At 43.2% G+C, this 19,030-nt stretch overlaps 2 protein-coding genes across 3 annotated transcripts in view; one reads left to right on the top strand and one right to left on the bottom strand.

The window, feature by feature from the left end:
* Positions 1–2,527, top strand: part of CAPSL (calcyphosine like) — a 17,491-nt gene extending 14,964 nt beyond the window's left edge. Inside the window, exon 6 of the mRNA XM_072031156.1 lies at positions 344–2,527. The gene's annotated coding sequence lies outside the window, so the exon portion shown is untranslated. The remainder of the gene's footprint in view (positions 1–343) is intronic.
* Positions 2,156–19,030, bottom strand: IL7R (interleukin 7 receptor). 2 transcript variants are annotated; one of them, XM_038170740.2, is made up of 9 exons: positions 18,780–18,937; positions 14,710–14,992; positions 13,096–13,234; positions 11,242–11,396; positions 9,469–9,623; positions 8,919–9,093; positions 8,380–8,470; positions 6,348–6,423; positions 2,156–4,995 (listed from the first exon to the last, which is right to left on the bottom strand). In XM_038170740.2, exons 1-9 carry the CDS (start codon positions 18,786–18,788, stop codon positions 4,492–4,494), a joined length of 1,587 nt encoding a protein of 528 aa, XP_038026668.1. In that variant the 5' UTR covers positions 18,789–18,937; the 3' UTR covers positions 2,156–4,491. The 2 variants fall into 2 exon arrangements, with proteins under 2 accessions (XP_038026668.1, XP_005017208.1); XM_005017151.6 differs by lacking the exon at positions 14,710–14,992 and having other exon boundaries at positions 18,780–19,030.

Genomic DNA, 19,030 nt, shown 5'->3' with positions numbered 1-19,030 from the left:
GCTCCGTGATGGGGTGACACCAGTGGTGTCCCACCGCTGGCCACTTCCACGTGGCTTTACATTTTAAAAGGAGGTACCTAAAAGCCAAGGAACAGCCAAGCCTTGGTGAAATCTGGAGTTGGCTGGGTGAGCCAAGAAATGGAGCATCTCTAAAAAGGAGCATCTGCATTTCCCAGCATCATCACTTCTTTTCTCTTTTGGTAGATTAGATTTGTTTTGCCAATATTCTGTTATACACAGTGGTGCTGATTTGGGACTCTTCATGATCACAGTACTAAGGAACACTTTAACCCCAAAATAATGCTTCATGGAAGCAGTAATTCTCCTTTATGTTTCATTTTAGCTCATTTGAAGAGATAGCTTCAGGAACGGGAGACCAAAGTGAGAACTATCTCAAGCCCAAAGCACAGTGAGCACAACACCGTTTCTATTCACTGCCACATCGCAGCCTTACTGTACAAATGCAGGCAAGAAACACTTCTGCTGGGAAGCCCAGAAGGAGCCGAGCCCCTGCCTTGCAGACATAGACCCCAGCAACCTCCTGCCCCTTCCTACTGGGGTGGTTTCACGGTTGGCTTCTGCTGTCTCCATCTGCCCTTTGTTCAGCCGGGCATCCCTGCATGGGTGGCTGGCCACCCTGTGGCATGGGGCATCATCTCAGGAGCACAGAGCAGATCCCAAACCTGTGGATCACAATAGGAGAGGGCATGGGCTCCCCCTCGGGTCAGGAGATCCTTGTCCCCAGCCCGATATGGGCAGGGAGCCCTCTCAGAGCATCAGGGCCCACCTGGAGGAGATTCATCCTTTCCTGCTGCAAGGCGAAGGCATCTTTGCCCCGTTGTTTATCTCGTGGCCCAACTTCACAGTGCATCACTTGCATTTAATCTTTCCTTCACCCTGACCGAAATGGTCCCCATGCTTAGCATCCTACAAGCAGCATTTTTATGTGCTTTATCGATATTTTTAATGAACATGCACAAGAGGAGGAGATCTGGTAAACAAACTAATAAACCCAGCAGGGGACAATTACTGTCCTGGGAGATAATTAACATTTTTCGGCATCATTAAAATTAGTCTGTGACTGTATTAGACCTGACAAAAGACTTAGTTTATTTCAGGGGTGATAGTATGTGTGGCATTAGGAGATGCTTGCATTATGGAAAAGGACTGTGGAGAGATGAGGGAAAGGACAGCAGTGGGAGCCTGACAGTGCCCAGCACCCCAACATCAGGCAGCTACGTGCAGAGCAGGGCAACTGGGCTGATGAAACACCATTACCCAATGCCTACAAAATAGTCAGGGACTGTTTTATCCAAGAGATTCATCTCCCACTGTTCAGGCCAGATGGTCAAAGCTGAAGGAGCGCTGCTAGTCTCTGCATGCTTAGAGAGCGCTAATCCCCGAGCAGCGTTGTCTCGCAGGGGCTTAGTGCTTGCAAAAGCTCGGCCTGAAGGGACTTGCTCAAACACCACTGCATTGACCAGGTCGCTGGCACTGACTTGCTAGCAGTTGGATGTAGCTCAATTAATGGGTTTCACAGCTGTGTCTCAGAGCCAGGGTCCTTTGAAACCTTACTGCTGACCCTCCTCAAGTTGGCTGTGCTCATTGCTGCTCTCCTGAAAATACACCTTTCTGGATAGACTTCATCCTGTACCCAGGTACACAACTAGAAGAAAGTAATGCCTGTATTTGGCATGAGTTAGCCTATAGTCTTCATGAAGAAAAGCTACAGTGGAATGAACTTATTGAACCAAAGGCTTCATACTTGCCATCATTCACTAGTGTGTTACCAAAGCACAATCTCTGAGGAAATACATGTAACCTGCACGAGAATTTGCCTTAATGTTTGCATACCTGTGCTTTCGCAAGCCTGAGGGCTTTTTGCTTTTGCTGTGGTGTGGACTCACGGCTGCACAAAGGGTCTTGGTCAATGCTTCTGCTCCCCTGAGCAGCTGTGAGCCGTTGGCAGGAGGTGGGCTGCAGCCACAAGGCACCACTTCCATGCTTTCACACCGCTGAGCTGTCTGGAATTATTTGAGATTTATCCTGCCTGAAGCTAGGTAGAGCCCATGAAATTGTCCTAATTTCAGTGTTGGCAGAGTAAACCCTCTTCTGATAGATATGCATAAGAAGACAGAAGATGAACACAAATAGGTCATGCAAATAGCCATGTCCTTTTAATACAGTAAATACATTATAAAACCAAGGTTACAAGTTACCTAATTAAATAAAATCATTAGGCACAGAGAATAAGATTGTTTAAACATAGCAGCTATGCAAAAATATGAGGACTACATAGGAAAAATGTAACTATTTTGGAGTGATTACAGTAAATAAACACGAGATTGCTGGTTCTTTTTCCGTATTAAAGAAATACAGAAAAAATGTTTATATTTTGTATTCTGTATGTATTCTGTATATTCTTCTGGACAAGCAGAAAGACTATTAGATGTTGGTACCTTACTGTTCAAATAGTGCAAATAGACATTGGTGGTGGCACTTGTATTCATTAAAAATGTATGTATGAGCTCAGAACAAGCATAGCACATACTGTACAGGATTCTTCTGATGCACTTTTGCTTCTTCCTCTATCCCCTCTTTGTCACTGCGTTACTGGAAGAGGTTGTCTTCCCAGTACACTCTCTCCACATCTACAGTCATGCTGTGCATGTCTGCACAGCATGAGCATTACCAGCAGCTATTTTTAAAAAAATGAAATACGAATATCATAAAGGAAATGAATGTCCAGGGCTTTCATCTTTTTCTACTGCATTAATCAGCCTGTCGTTTGGTGAGAAACAGTCATAAAAACAATTCTGTAAAATGTCACTGGAGTATCATGAGCCAAACTCTCTGCCACTTTGCATGCAGAGACCATAAAGCTATCCCTGTCTGAAGGGTCCCCAGATGTCAGGTGGAGCTGGGGCTGGTGGAGAGCTGTCTTGGGAGCGCTGTTTTTCTCCAGCAGACTACATCAAATATAACAACTTCTCCGTGGTTATTAGCAGTCAGAAAATGTTCAAGCAGCTCTGAGGATGAGGGAGGACTCTTTTACCCTTGGACTCTGGTAACATGAACATGAACAAGGAGGATTTCAAGCAGCTAGAGGAACTGATACTTCACAGTGTGGTGAACCCCAACCCCAGAGCACAGCAAAGCATCTTGGATTTCCCATGGCCACACTGCTTGGCTGTCATGCAACCGTGTGGCTGTAGCAGCTTTGTCTCCAAGCGTGTGCTCCGCAGTGTGCAGCGTCCCACAGGGACAGTGAAGTGGCTCAGCCCTCCCGGAGTGGCAGCCTGTGGGGAGCCCCTTACAAATGGGCACAGAGTCCAGAGAAGGATTAATGGGAAGGGACAGGATGCCTTCCTTAGTCATAATGTTAAAGGCTTTTTCTACATCACCTCCAGGCAAGTTACAAGCTACTACTTTTAAAATATGGATCTTGAGATGAACGGCAAGATCCATGATGCTCCATCCTATTCCTAGGCCAGAAGCTGCATGAGAAAAGTTCCTGGCCAAATTCAAAGCATTCTCATGCAGCCACAGTCACTGGGGTTAATGCTAGTAAGCAAACATTACCCGATCAGTCCATCTGTCCTGGAAAGTATTTGCATGCTGTACTAATGCTTGTGTAAGAGCTGCAGAGAAAGACAGCAACATGTGTTTTACAGCCCTGATTCAGTTATAGGAAGAGCTAGGAGTTTGCTTTTCATTGATTCTGTTTTGTGTCGTTGTCTAAAAAAATTGCCAATACATGAAATAACTGAAGATATTTAATATAAACTACTAGCAGAAGTTCCCATGGACCCTGAATTTGACTCCAGGGTAGTCAAACGAGCTGCGTGCTGGGTTTTGTGTTGTTTTCATCTATCTGAAAAAATTCAGTCTGAGAAAACATCTTCTTAAAGTGATTCCATGTGCCTTTTTTCCTGGGGGCTCTGTGAAACTTCCTTTGCAGTGGCCAAGCTCCTGAATCCCCAGGTGATTAATGCTTAGATGAAATTCTCATTTACTGGCATTTTGCAAACTTGTGGACTTCCACTGACTGCAGATGAGTTATTCTTGATCTGTGCTGGTGTGAAAGATATCAGGTACTATTTAACTTGAATTTGTTACCATATTTCTTCCTTAGGCATTAATAAGAGCTTATCAGAAGCATTCACTTTTATGAGAGATGCTGTCATCCTTGTCTAGGAGTGCAGCGTCATTGCTCTGGATTAATCAGATCTGAAGATTAAAGTCAGGTTAAATTAAATTTCATTTTTGCCGCAGTGGAGATTGCTGCCAGCAGGCTGAGAGTGGAGGTTAGGATACTCAGCACTAAAAGGCTGAAGAACCCACTTCCTTGTAGGTACAGCGTTGCACTGTGATCAGGATGTGTGGTGGAGGTGGGAGCTCGCTGCTGCAGGACACAGGAAAACAAAATAGACGGCTTCATTATCCCACTTGTGTTGGTGAAAAAACAGCATTCTGTCATGTCTGTAGGGTCTACTGATTTTTGTAAAAGCTAGACATGGTGACATAGGCTTCTTCATTGTTCGGTGACCTCAGTTCACTGCTAGGTGGCATCTGGGATACCATGTCACCTTCCAGGGGCTCTGGTCCAAGTTGGCCTGAGGGATCCAGGGGAGGAGCAGAGGGAAAGTCACTATCCTGTTCACACAGGGGCACCCCACTGCTGTGGCACACCTCATACATGCTGGATCCACAGACGCCTTCAGTGTCTGCAGACTGGTTGCTTCCCAGGAGACCATGCAGGGCTTCTGATGAACAGATTCCTCCGTAACTCATGGACAGGTTTAGGTTGCTTTTGTCTGTCCTTGCAGGGCTCCTCTTCAGGTCTGATGCACTCCTAACCTTTGCTGGAACATTTGTCTCTGGAGCAGTTGGTGGCTGCAGAAAGCTTTCCTGTTCAGCTTTTGCTCGAATGCCGTCCACTTTATGGATAAAAACGTAACCGAAACTCTCTGGGTTAAAGCTTATATCAAAATTCTGCATGGCAAAGGGAACAGCACAGTCAGTTAACAGTGGCCAACAGTTGACAGAAAAGATCCTTTGATAGTTCGTATGATTTTAGAAAGGTATTTATTATTCCTTTAACTCTGCAAGTAACCCTGAACAGGCTAAACAGGTTAGTAGAGAATTAGCTATTTCAAAGCTCAACATCTTTTTGTGTATTAATCTGAATCTATTATGTGGTCTCCTGCAGGCAACATCACTGAATAGTTTTTTAGAGACTTTTTGGAGCCACATATCTACTGCACACCTGCCATTTAATAGGAACAAGCGTGCTGGCACAGGCAGTTCCTTTCAGTTCTATGTTCCTAATTTAGCAGTGAAAGAAATAAAATTTTATCTTGACTTCTTGAAACACATTAGAAATCCCTGCACTAGGGAACACAGGGGATGGCAGAGATATCTTTGACCTCTGAAAATTAAGAACTTGCTAATCATCCACCAGATGGATTGTTGGCAGGACAACTGTGCTGAGTTTCCTTAGGGAAAAAGTATAGTAGATGTAGTTTTAAGGCAACTGGTTAATCCTGCCCCTCAAAGTTTGTGGCATTTACCCATCAGACTTTTATCTGGCAGAGTGTTTCATGTACTGTCTGGCCTATGAGCAATTCTGTTGGCTGTGTAAGGGGACGTGAGTATCACTGGGGATGTTTGCAAAGGGTTCCCATCCTGCTCTGTGATCACAGTTTCACAGAAGCACTGAAATGTCCCACTTGGAAAGGATTTCTGGAGTCCACCTGGTCCAGCCTTTTGCCAGAAACAGGACCTTAAACTGGGTTATCCAGGGCCCTGTGTAGCCAAGACTTGAACATTTCCAGCAACCGGTATGCTCCGGGTGACCTACACAATGTTTAACAGGTCTCACAGAGAAGGATTGTGTTCATATATCTAGATGAAATTTCCCCCAAAACAGCACCTGCCTTTTGCTTTTTTTCTTTTTGCCATGCAGCCTTATGAAGAGAACATCTCACCTTCCCTCTGCCTACCCTTTAAGTACTACAAGGCTGTGATTAGCACTGTCACCTTGAGGTTTCTCTTTTCCACAAAACAATCCAATTGCTTCAACCTTTCTTCATATATTAGGTTCTCCGTCCCTCTATTGTTACTTTCCACAAGCCAAAGCTCAGGCACCAGTTGAATTGTCTGTTATATCCATACCCTTTGCTATTATTTGCCTGTACAAATATTAGCTCTCTTGCTCAGAATGCAGAAGTCATTTCTGAAAGATGGACCAGTTCGTATAGCAAATGCATGTACCTTCCGTAATGAGTGTTAGTTTTGTTCCCAATAGTCTATACTCAGGTGAAAAAGGCAGTGGAAATACATACATTTTTTGGTTTCCTGCACAGTTGCTCCAGAGTTTTTTTATGGTCAGGAAGGTTTGGCCACATAGCAGGCTTGATCCTGAAACAGCAACAGTAGACAAGTAGTTCAACAGTAGCAAAAATGAGACATGCTGAGATAACAGAGGTTCATGTTGCATCATTTGTACTAATTCTCACCCAGCCTTAGGTGTGACTTGCATTACCCAGAATAATGACAGAGAAGTTCCAGAATAAAACAAAGACAGGAGAAGAAGAGGAGGTATAAAGGTCACCCAATAGTCATTGTTCTTCTGAGTGCACAAATTGTTGCAGTTAAAGTAAAACACTTCGCCAGGTACTGGGAAAGCAGCAAATTGTGCTGGCAAAGATCTCATTTACATCTAGCTGTGTTAACTGGGTTTTGCATGGTGAAACCATCTTCTGCAAGTGAAAAAAGAGGCTGTGGTTGAAGTGCAAATTTACAGATATTTGCCTCTGCATGTTTATATTAGTCAAAGAAATGTATCTTTTCCTACTCCTTGGCCATATTTCTCTGCTTCAGGTATCTGTATTATAACCTTGACTACAGGTTTCCTTTTACTGCCTGAATTAGCAAAGTTCTCATGCTGTGCTACTGTGAAAACCCTCAGCCATGATGCATCTACAGAATACAACCTGACTGACATTCAACTTTGCAGTGATATAAGTATAGCTGATATTATAGAATTATCAGCAGTATGATAATATTATATACATATATATATAGATTTATATATGTGTATACGTATGTATATGTGTGTATATATATATATATATGTATATATAAGCATAAAACCCCTCTTTTTACAAGGGAAAACTCCAGATTCAGAAGGACTCACCATATTAAAAACCTGTTTTTTCATCAGTTTTACATATGCAGAACTTCTAGAAAAGTTAGAGAGGTGCAGGTGCTCAACAGTAGGAAAAAATGAGAGCTAGAAATCTCAAGATACAGCTATACTTGCAAATTAAACAGCACCAGGGAGCAGTCCCTGGTAGACAATTCAGGTGGCTAAAATGTTTAATTACTAAAAATGTTCCTGACACAGTTTCACTGAGGTCACCTAACCACACTCCCAGACAATCTCCATGTGTAAATCAGGAGTTATGACATCCCAAGTATTGCCCCAAAAGCCGCTGGCATGCAGGCATCCCTCTGGGAATTAGTGAAGCTGGATGCCATGGGCAGGAGCTGCCCTGGATGCCACCAACCAGCCCTGGGCATCCTGCCTTTCAGGGGGCTCATCTCCTATGGCTGAACTTGGGAATTTTTCACTTCATATTCTGATCACTCCAGATGTATTTTTGTACTTGTTTATCGTCTTAATGTTTTCTACTAGCTATCTATTTCATATAAGTATATATTACTACATACTGGAAAAAAAAAATTACATGCACCTATCTACTGCTTGTAGCTGATACACAAAAAAAGCTCACAGAGACTAAGGACTGCCTGTGTAGGTAGTGTAGCTCTGATCTCACCTCTGCCTTGACTGCTTTGGAGGTGGCTGTAGAGCTTGATTTTGCCACACAGCTGGATGAGGACCCAGCTGGGGTTGTAGCTGATTCCATCACGCCCTTATGCAGAGAGCACTGCCCCAGCACTTCTGAAAGCAGCACCCTGCTGACTCAGACTGTGAAAGGAAAAGAGGTATTCTCCTCTCTATACAGTTTCCAAACCTCTTGGGACTTTACTAAAACCCACAGCTTGCTTTCTTTTCTGAGTCTTGCATGAAGCTCTTGAGTCAAATGTACCCCCAGTGAGACACTGACTACGTAAGTGTTTCGTGGTGGCTTCAGATTCCCAAGGGCCCCAGCATTTTGAGCCCAAGACTAAAGTCTGATTAAAGCAGCAGAGGTATGTTCTGCCTATATTGCAGAACATATCTTTGTCTGCCTTTTACTTGATACAGAAGCCCAGAGATAGAAAGAGAATAGATCATAGGTACAACAGGGAAGGCTGTCAGAAGAGGACTGGCTTGCAACAATCTTTCTCATATGAAGAGACCTAGATTACCTGCTTTCCCAAAAACTTAGGATCAGGACAATCATGACAACTAACAGAATGAATCCAGGGATGGAGAGCATAATCACGAACATGCTGTTATCTAAAGGCAAACACAGGACATCTGTCAGTGCCCATAAATGCCTCACTGCTAGCCACAATAACCACCTTAGACTGTCAGAGACAAGAGCCCAGCACTGCACCTTCCTAGCACTGGCCTGGTGCAGTGGTGGGTCTCTCCCACATCCCTAAGTGTGTGAGAGTTTGGGTGGTCAGGGCTCCTGCCCTTGGCTGAGCTCCAGGCTGGTTTCCAGAGGTTTGTTGTCACCCCCAGCCCCGGGCAGCTGCTGCTCACCACATCCTTACAGCAGCACTGAGGTGATTTCCATCGTGTGACCAGGTGCTCAGCAGAGCTGGCCCTGCTGTGGCTGCTGGTTCTCCCCTCCCCATGCTCTCATCACTGCTGCTGCCAGGGCAAACCAGGCAGCTGGGGTGTCACCAGCCCAATGGCCCCTTAGGGCCCCGTGAACCGAAATGCTTTTTGCCCTTACATTTCTCCTCAGAGTGGTCTCCTGCAGTCCTGAAGCTCTTGGAGACGCTCCATTCACTCCACGTGCCCTTAAAATAATCTCCGTTGGGCTGCGAGCGTACTTTCACCTCATAAGAGGCATCTGTTTCGAGGTTCTTCCCCAGTAACTTTACCTGAAGGTATGGCGATTCTATTGTCTAGACATGCAAAAAGATGCAATTACTGACTAATAGGCATACAAAATAAGAGCAAAATCACCACAGCAAACACTGTTACTATTGCACTGAAGATGTTTCTTTTTCTTTATGATGTTATGTCTTGTGTTTCCATGGCAAAGCCCAAGGACAAATGAATGAAACTTTGATAGCCCAGAGAAGCACCTAACAGACAAGGGAGCTGTTGGTCAGGGGTTGTTTTGACTACGGAAATTTCCAAAAGACAAATATTGCTCCTTTCCTACTTGTCAGTTGGAAAACTGAAGAAATGCAGACCTCATGGTTTTTGCACGATACTGGTAGTTCTGATAGCGTTTAATTTCAGAAATTAGTGTAAGCTCACCAACATATACTTACCTTCCAAGGACCTTCTCCCTGCCGATAGGCAATTTGGTGTATTAACTTGTCCTTTAAGTATTTCTTCCATGAATGCGGTGTACTATAGTGAATAAGATACTCATTTGCCTCCTTTTGGTATGTGATGTTGATATTGAATGGTACCTCGGGCTTAACTGCAAATGGCAACAAACCAGGATACAACAGATGCAGAATAATGTAACTACAAAACAGAATGGTCTTCAAAAATAAAATAAAAGTAGAGTCCATGTCAAGTTTAAGTCCCTGCAAGGTGACCTGTCTTGAGTGGGGGCTGGCCTGAGCTGGGTGAGTTTTACTCTGGGGCTAGCTCATCATTATACCTTGGTCCCAAGATGGGCTTGGTGTTGACCAGCTGAAGCGGAACTGTGGCCAGCGTTTCCGCAGACTGTGACATTTAGTCTTGGAAAGTAGTTCCGGAGCATGCCCAACCCTTCCCTAGTGATGCTTGAAGACTTGAAATTCAGTCCTTCCAAGTACTCTGAGCTGGCAACCCCATGCCAAAAGTGATCACTGTTTGGGATTAAAGCACTGGAAGCAATCTGGTGGCCAACAGGGTGGTGGGACAGAAGAAGAGAGGAAGCATGATAGTGTTAGATGCAGCAGAGGGGGCTGCAGCTCCAGGCCTTTGCCGTGAACCCACACCTGACTTGGTCTGTAGAAGGAAACAGGGCAAAATGACCACCCTTGCAAGTACAAGTCCAAAATGCGGCCCTGTAAGCCCTGCCTGAGGCTGGACATGCCTGAGGATCACAGGGACCCACGTTTGTACCAATGAAGCTTCCTGCATTATCATCAGCTCTTGCAAGAACAGAGAGCCCATGTGTCTCTTCTTTCACAAAAATGCATATAGTCACATATTATGCCCGTTGCTTCCGTATTCTCCAAATATTTAATCCTTCCATGCAGCACCAACAGTTTTGAAGGAGGCACCACCAGAGATGGGCCATGCTGTCCCACAGACAGAGGTGGTGTAAGATTATTACAAAACAATTGGACTGAGGCAGAAGTGCTTTATAAGAGCAGGATATTGCTGTGACTATTGCCAAAGGAAGGCAAAGCAATCCAGCACCAGAGCAGAAAACAGGGCTGCCCTACAAGGGCTTCTCTGCAGCCCTGGAATGAGACCAGCTTCCAAGAGGAATAAGTCCTAAGGAACCCTTCTTTCCTGGAGCTCCCTATTTCTTAACGTAGGCAGGTTCCTAGCACGGTTTTGATGAGCCCATTGATGGGCTCTTGGTGTCCTTTCTGCCCCACAGGATGCCTGAACACTTTGTTCAGACCATGGACTCCACCAAGAAGCAAGGTGTGAAAAAGCAAGATCTTGCAACCCCACAGTCCCTGTGTGGGATTCTGGTGTGCTACAAGGTTCGGCTAGAGTTCAGCCGGTCAGCCCTGAAACTGAACAAGCCCTAGTAAGAAATGGACAAAATATCCCTGCTTGACAATTCATCCAAGCCCAGGTACAGCTGCTTTTACCACCTGTGTGATTCATTCTAGGTCCAGGTCCGGGCAAACAGTGCTATGATAAGCCAGTATTAAGCTGCACATTTTTAATGGGAGTTAGTCATCTTTATCTTTGAAGCATCACACTCTACCAACACCTAAACCCAGGCTCCATCCCATCCTATGACACCATTTTATACCTCCTCTATGTTATCCAGATTGACCTTTAGGTGCTGCCCTGGACAATTCACACACACACACCTGCTAATGTCTATACCTTTATAATCTACAAAATGTTCAATGTCTTACCAATGTCAGTGACGGACAGACTCCTGCAGACTCTTCTCTTTATCTCATATTCCATGCAAATATCTTTATTAGAGAGTATATCAGTGAATTGTAAGAAATACACGTCGTCCCGTTTCTCCATATTGAAACACACATAATTGCTGTCTTCTTTGGTACTGTTGAGCAAATGTGTTGACACATTAGTTTCTTCTCAGTCTTACTATAAAACTATATGGGGCAAATCCTTGTTGCTCATATCACTTTAACTGAAGTGAGACTCCATATGAAATAAGAAAAAATAACATGCAAATAAAGAGATTAAAGGATGGGTATTGTTTTTCCTCATGGTCTTTGAGCAAAGTAATAAAGTGATGTGAGTCACAGTAGGAGTCCCAGAGCTCCTAAAACAACAACAACAACAACAACAACAACAACAACAACAACAACAACAACAACAACAACAACAACAACAACAACAAAACTATTGTATTGGAGATGCATGTATTAAGAAAAACTTTGTATCTTTAAAAATGAGCTTACTGATGGCATTTTAGATATAGGGCAAAATAGGGTAATGAGGAATTTCTTACTGACTGAGGGGTCAATGGCCAGCCAGGCCATAAGGGAGACATATGATACCTTTTCAGAGGTGGAAACGTATCTATGTATTCTTCCATCTGCGTGACTTGTCTTTGAGGACTGTCATAAAACTTCAGCCAAAATCCAAAATAAACCCCATGAAAACAGAAAAATTCTAATGAACTAGTTGGGAAGAAATTAATTAGTGATTAGAAAAGTAAGATGCAAAAAAGAAAAAAAAATCCACTTCTGCTGGTTGTCACTGTACTTTCAGTTTCAGGAAAAACATGCAAAGGGAAAAAACAGAAGTATGCTAAAGAAACAAAATCTGAGCTTCTTCATCTAGGTGTATTTAAAAAAAGGTGGAAGTGTTTCATGGCCTTGACTAGAAGTGGAGATGACTGATAAGTCTGGTAAGTTTTTGGTTTTTGTATACTCATTCTAGTGTGTGTTTTGCATGTCTGTGTGTGCAAAGACAGTTCTTTAACTTTTGTCTTGACCTAGATAAAGACTTTTTCAGTGGAAAATAAGACTTCTTATGAAATAATTCACAGTGGAAAGGATCCGCCTCTTCAAATTCATTCCTACTATTTACTTGATAAGTCTGGGTTTGCTTTTTCTTTCTCTCTCTCTCCTTTTTTTTTTCTTTTCTCTTTCTTTTTCTTTCTTTCTTTCTTTCTTTCTTTCTTTCTTTCTTTCTTTCTTTCTTTCGTTCGTTCTTTCGTTCGTTCTTTCGTTCGTTCTTTCGTTCTTTCGTTCTTTTTCTTTCGTTCTTTCATTCTTTTGTTCTTTCATTCTTTCATTCTTTTTCTTTCATTCTTTCATTTTATTTTTTTCTTTCTTTCTTTCTTTCTTTCTTTCTTGCTTGCTTGCTTGCTTTCTTGCTTTCTTGCTTTCTCGCCTTCTCGCTTTCTCGCTTTCTCTCTTTCTCTCTTTCTCTCTTTCTCTCTTTTTAAAAATCATTTAATTTAAAGAAAAAATGCTTTTGTCTTATGCTTAGCTTCACCAAAAACAATAGAGGCTCCAAAGCAATAGGAGCAAGATGAGGACTATTGGAGACGTTATAATAGCCTTCATAGATCCTTCCATCTGATTTTTTTTTTCTTCTTGTGGGTTAGATTCTGCTTCAGTAAGCTCTTCTTCTTTGCTAAATGTAGTATTTAAACCTGGTAAAATGCTCTGAAACAGAATTTAGTCTCACTTTTCTGCTCCTGTTTCCCAGCATTCGGCAGTGTGACTAACAATTCTTTAGCATTTATCTTCCCAGAAGTTTACAGACAGACTGACAGCACTTACCACACAGCCAGGGTATAGTTAGTGTTGTGAGGAGGCATCTCTGTAAAGTTGCAGGTCAGGCTGCTGTAGGAATCCTTAAATTCCAGCTGGCTGAAGCAGTCAATGTCAAAGTTGCCTGGTTCGTCATCTTCAAAGGTCCCTAGAGAGAGATTCACACAATGGTACTAAAGCAAACCAGCATGTGTATTCAGTTTGCAGCTCCATTGTAAAGGAGGTTGTTTCTTTGTGCGGTTGCCTAAAAGGAAGAGGATCAGCCTATATGTTTTGTAAGAAGCAAAGCAAGCTTGTTCAAAATGAAATTAAAAGCCACTTGCACCTTTCAAGGTTGCTCTCCATGCATGCCAATGAAGCCCACCCACTTAACTTGCACATCGGCCTGTGAACCATAAATTAATTTTGCATCACAGATGGTTCATCCAGACATGACACCCCATGTCTCTGCTATTCTGTTAATCATGGGCAAAGAGGGGTGCTAATGTTGTCCTTTAAGCCTCCATGAGGTATAAATATATTCAATATATTGTTCACTCTGCAGTCCAATTCTAATTCCTCCTGTGTTTGAGCCAGGAGAATTCTCACTTTAAAAGTTACAGATGATTTTTATACCAAGAAAAAAGCAGGACCTGCCCTGGCTGAAATCGTCCCAGAACTTTTTCAAATATGTTTTCCTATTAGGAACCACAAAATGCTGCTATCCTTGGGCATGTAAAGGGGAGCAATGGGAGTAATATGCATTCATGATACCTGTTGTAAAGCAGAATAGACATGACAAGGACCAAAACGCTCCTGAAAACAAACAGCACAGAAACACACACTGGGGGATACACTCTGCACAATTGCCACCAGAGGTGTCTGGGGCTGATGCTCAGGGCTAATGTCTGCCCAAAAGCAAGGGCTAGTTTCAACAGGACTTACTTGTGTAGGGATTTCAGCTCAGAACAGCCTGAAAGGACATCAAATACCTTTGAGTGTGAAGCAGCAGACCCACAGACAAGGTTGCACATCATTGCTATTGCTGTTTCTGCACCAGGACCAGCTGCCCTGCTTTGCCCCTGCCTGTGTTGGGCAGGTCTGGCCTGTCCCCAGGTACCTGGGAAGGCTAGAAAATGATATGGGTGGGTTTAGGAAAGCCAGAGTATTTTGGTGTCATGAGGCAATTAAGCCCCACAGCATATTTTGACTGAATTGCAGAGTTTTCTGAAATGTCACAAATTTGGGCTGAGGAGGGAAAGCTCAGACATTCTGCCAGAACACACAGCTTCCTGCAAATTTGCTTCGATGACTCATAAAACAATCATGATTTGACTAAGAACATATGTCTCATGTCCTACACTAGGCATGTATAAGGTCAGTGAAACAAAAACTGATGCTTCTGAGAGGACTCTGGCAGAAAATGCTAGTTCAGCCCAGTTTCATGAAATTTCACCCACAGTAGACAAGAGCACGGTGAAAGGGATATTGCGAGCCCTTCAGCAGATTCTCAGGGCAGGAATGCCTCTGTCCACTTCTACCAGTGGTTAAGGGTAGCTGTGATGATACGTAACTCTCTCCCCTATGTCCAGGGACTATTCCTGATCCTCCGCTGGATTGTCTCCTACCCACTCCACCACGTACCCTTCCCATGCTGTGCGCCAACTGCAGCAAGAACACGTCCTGGGCTGCGCCAGGAATATCGGTGACTCAAGCACTTGCATAAACTGTGTGGGGAAATGCCCATGGAGATATTCCCAATGGAAAGTCCCTCCCAGAGCAAATGGTCATCTCTGCTGTGGCCCAGGTGGCTCAGATCACAGAGGGGACACTGCAGTTCACAGTCCTGCTGGTGATAACCCATAATCTCCAGCCAACTCTGCCAGCATACAGGGAGATCCAGACCTTGTCTGCAGAGGGAGCACACCTGAAGATCCAAAACAGTCATTGTTTAACAAAATGGAGAAAGCAAGGGAGAGTTTTGTGATTGCATGAATGTGTAAGTAAAGAGTGTCATCCCCCCGGGGTCCCTCACACAGGAGCATCTGATGCTGCACTGCTCCAGAAGTCAGATCTATCCCCTGAGCTAAGATTTAGTGCCCATTTCCACTGTGAGCACCTGGTGCTAAGAAGCTCTTCCAGGTCTTCCCACTGCAGGTCTGGTGTTGCCTGTCCCAAGGGGAGCTCGGCTCTCCCTGAAGGAAGAGGAAATGGGGCATCTTCCACCAAGGCAGCCTGTCTGAGGGGACAACCTGTGCAGCACAGGTAGCATGCCGTGCTCTCTGACCACCACATTTAAGAGAGAGACACACAGGCCAGTGCAACTCCAGAACAAACCCTACAGCAGTTTCACCGAGGCGAAAGTCTTGACCAACACAGCCCTGAGCCATCAGGGCAGACATGTATCTACAAAAATGTATATTGTATATAATTATGTATTTGAGGTAAGTCTGTGTGTCTGTACATATATACACATACATTCAAAATTCAGGGGATAACAAGTGAGCTGAAATGAATCGTATGAAATGGAAAAAAAAAACACCACACCAACCTACCAAGTTTTAGACAGTTAAATACACTCAAAGCTTACATGTACATATATTTTGAATATACATACATTTTATTTTATTTTTTGTATGTACATACATTTTACACATCCCTAAGACTTCAGCTACAATGGTCCAGGAGATTGGTTTATTTATACGCATAGTTACCTCAAGGCAGCATTAAAACTTGTGAACTAGGATGGCCAATCTTCCTTTATGTAATAGAGAGAGACTGCTTGGTGTCTTCTGTGTATAAAATTTACATACAAAATATCTTATATAAACATGGTGAATTGGCAAACATCATATTAAAAAAATAGCATATTAGAAAGAATTTCTCAGGTGTCTGCTGCTGCTTTGCTGAAAAGCAACAGAAATTTTAAGTTAATCCCTGTAAGGCTGACTGCAAAATCAAAAGAAAGAAAAATGTCTTGTCTTGCAGTTTAGACATTTAATGATTATCCAGCATAGTTCACCTTTGGTGCCTGGGTAGAAGGAAAGCTGACTTTACCTCTTTGAACTTTCATATTGTTGATAATATGGTTCCTTATTCATGGAAATAACACCTTAACTATTGAATACATGATAATTAAGCCTCATGAATGGCCTTAAGTATGCAAATTTGAAATGCTTTTCCTGGTACAGTTCCTCCATGGACTAAGAAATTCTTTTTTATCTGATGTACATATGTGTGTAGCCCCAGTCACGCTTCTTCCCCAAACTTCAGAAATACCACACACGAATGTGTCTGCTGCATAAACAGTTGTGGTGACTCCAGCATGGCTCCCATAGCTAAGGACCGTATGCACAATTAGAAGTTTACAAGATTATAGTATTTTTCCTCTAGAAACCCAGACCAGACAGACCCCTGAGCCTGGCTCTGCTGAAATCAAGGCATGGCTTGAGGTGGAGTGATTACAGAGGGAGAAACACTGCTCTCACAGCTACAGCCCTGGCAGGTCTTTCACAGAAATGGTCATCCCTTGGGTTTGGCCAACACCCAGCAGAATGGTTCAAATCACAGCAAGAGTCTCACAAGCCTTTACCAAGAGAAGTGTTAGCAGAGGCTATGCTTTGAAGCCACCAGGACTAACCACAATGTGTGAAACTGAAGACACTAGTAATTGCCTGCAGGATCATTGACAGAATTTGCAAAGTCGATGAAGTGACCAGCTCTGTGGCCAGAGCCCTGTGAAAGCTCTAGTGATGATGGCAGCAGACAGCTTATCATCTTGTTTTAGGGTTTATTTGTCTCAGGAAGGAGTTGTTTTCATCACAACAGTTTTGATGTGGGTTGGATAAACTGAACAAGTCTGGGAAAGATGGCCACTGATGTTGGCTGTCCTGCCCCTGCCTGCTGCTCCTGCCCGTGCCTGCCTGCACATCCATGGCTACCCTGGCTTCATTTTGCCTGTAGCTCTCTTGGGAGTTTTGGGGTCACCACTGCTCTGTCAGGCCAGGGACAGAGCTGGGGAGGCAGTGCTGAGGAGGCAACCTGCTGCTCATCAAAGAGGAGGAGAAGAAGGCAAGTGCTACATTGAACTTTTCCTCTCCTCTGCACCTAAGCATGGATGAGATCATGCCTGCATTGGCTGGTGGCACTTTGTCAGGCAGCACAGTGACTCTGAGAGACAGAGAGAAATCCAAACATCTATCATGCTCTTCAATTTGTTGGTCAAACCCATATGACTCATAAGGAAATCATAAAAGCTGGTAATTGCTCAGTGGGGATTTTCTGAATCTGTTTTTCTTTAATTCTAAGCAAAGGATTAGTTATGGTTTACTGGAAGCTAGTGAGGAAACAAAGGAAAGGTCTTCTCCCATCTGCTGTTGGAAAGCCCTGAACATTTCAGTGACATCTGCTATAAATCACTGGCATTGATCACTTACGACTGTAGCTGCTTGCAAAATCTGGCTCTAAACAGCTGCAAATTGTACAAACAAAAGGTAAACAGAAAAAAAAAAAAAAAAAAGAGAGAGAGAGAAAAAAAAAAAGAAAGAAAAAAACCAAACACAACAAAATTTGATGGATGCAGTTCTGAGTTCTTCTGTTCTCTACCAACTCAAAAACTTATCATGCATAACCTAACTATGTATGTGTGTACGTGTATATATATACGTTGTATAATAAATGACAACTACATGAAAAAGAGATTTCTAGCCATTAAAAATGTGAGACAGCATAGGTAAACAGACATCATCTTCCTACAAACCAGAAAAGTATTTTGCTCCTTACTGATGAAATTTTGGTACCCTAAAGCTACCAGTAACTGAATGACAGTCCATGTCCTTCAGCTCTGTCACAGCTGTTTGCTTAATATTAGACAAGTAAGAGTTAAACAGATCTGAGAATGAATCTACAAATGCAGTTTTTCAGCCCCCTTTTGAGAAAAGGGACAACAGATTGAAAGACAGTGTTTTTTATCATTGCTTTTTATGATTTTGATTGAGACTAAATTGATTGTGACTTTATTGATCTTGATGAAACTAAATAATTTTCATTTGTCCAAGTGAGATAGCAAAATCTGCAATAAGCCTGACTTTAATCCACTGAGTTAATTTATCTTTTTTATTTTTTTTGCATGTAAATGATGAATGCTCTTAGTGATGGGCTGTGAGAAGCCCATGGCTGAGTTGCCGCCTCAGCCACGGTACGAAAGACAATGGGACTATCCCCAGGTAGAGCTTTCACAACTGTTTAAAGGAAAAAAAGAAAGTTTTGTTTTTGAAGTGGAACAAGTTGGGCCCCACTTGACGTATATTAAGACATTTTCTTTGGAGGAAACTGCCAAGAACAAGAGAAGTCAGAACCTCGGCATCCTGTGATGGCAGGTCAGAGTGATCCTAGACTGCAGGAGAGTGAAACAAGCATAACTCCTCACACAAACACTACATACAAAAATAAAGGATTAACAAGTCTGATCTTGCATGCCTTCTGCATACAGGAATCACCTCCTCATTTCAGACAAGTTTGGACATTAAAAGGTCAGCAGACTTGGGAATTAAATAGATAAGCCAGCTCCACATACACCTCAGGTACTGGCAGTGAAAGAAAGAGACTGGAGGCTAAAACTTTAACATATTTAACCCAGCAGTTGCATTTTGGAGCTCTTAGCTCAGGTTTTCAAGATCATACATGAGTGGAAAGATGAACATGAAATGACTCACCATCACCATCTGCTGAAGTGCAACCACTTTCCCCAAAAGTGGTACGAAGAAACAAGACGAAAATGCTCAATACTGTACTCGTCCGTGTCATCCTGAGCACACTGCATGTGTGCAGGACCTGTGTGTGTGAAACCCTCGCTTACTCACTTACTTTATACTAGACGCAGAACAAACACATTGCCTGATAAAACAACCGCAGGCGAGGGGAAGTGTAAACATGCTGGCAAGGATGACTAGTGGCAGAGAGCAGG

Source organism: Anas platyrhynchos, chromosome Z (genome assembly GCF_047663525.1).
Source record: "Anas platyrhynchos isolate ZD024472 breed Pekin duck chromosome Z, IASCAAS_PekinDuck_T2T, whole genome shotgun sequence".
Taxonomy (NCBI): Eukaryota; Metazoa; Chordata; class Aves; order Anseriformes; family Anatidae; genus Anas; species Anas platyrhynchos.
Note: the sequence above shows the minus strand (reverse complement) of the source record. Positions and strands in the feature narration are given on the sequence as shown.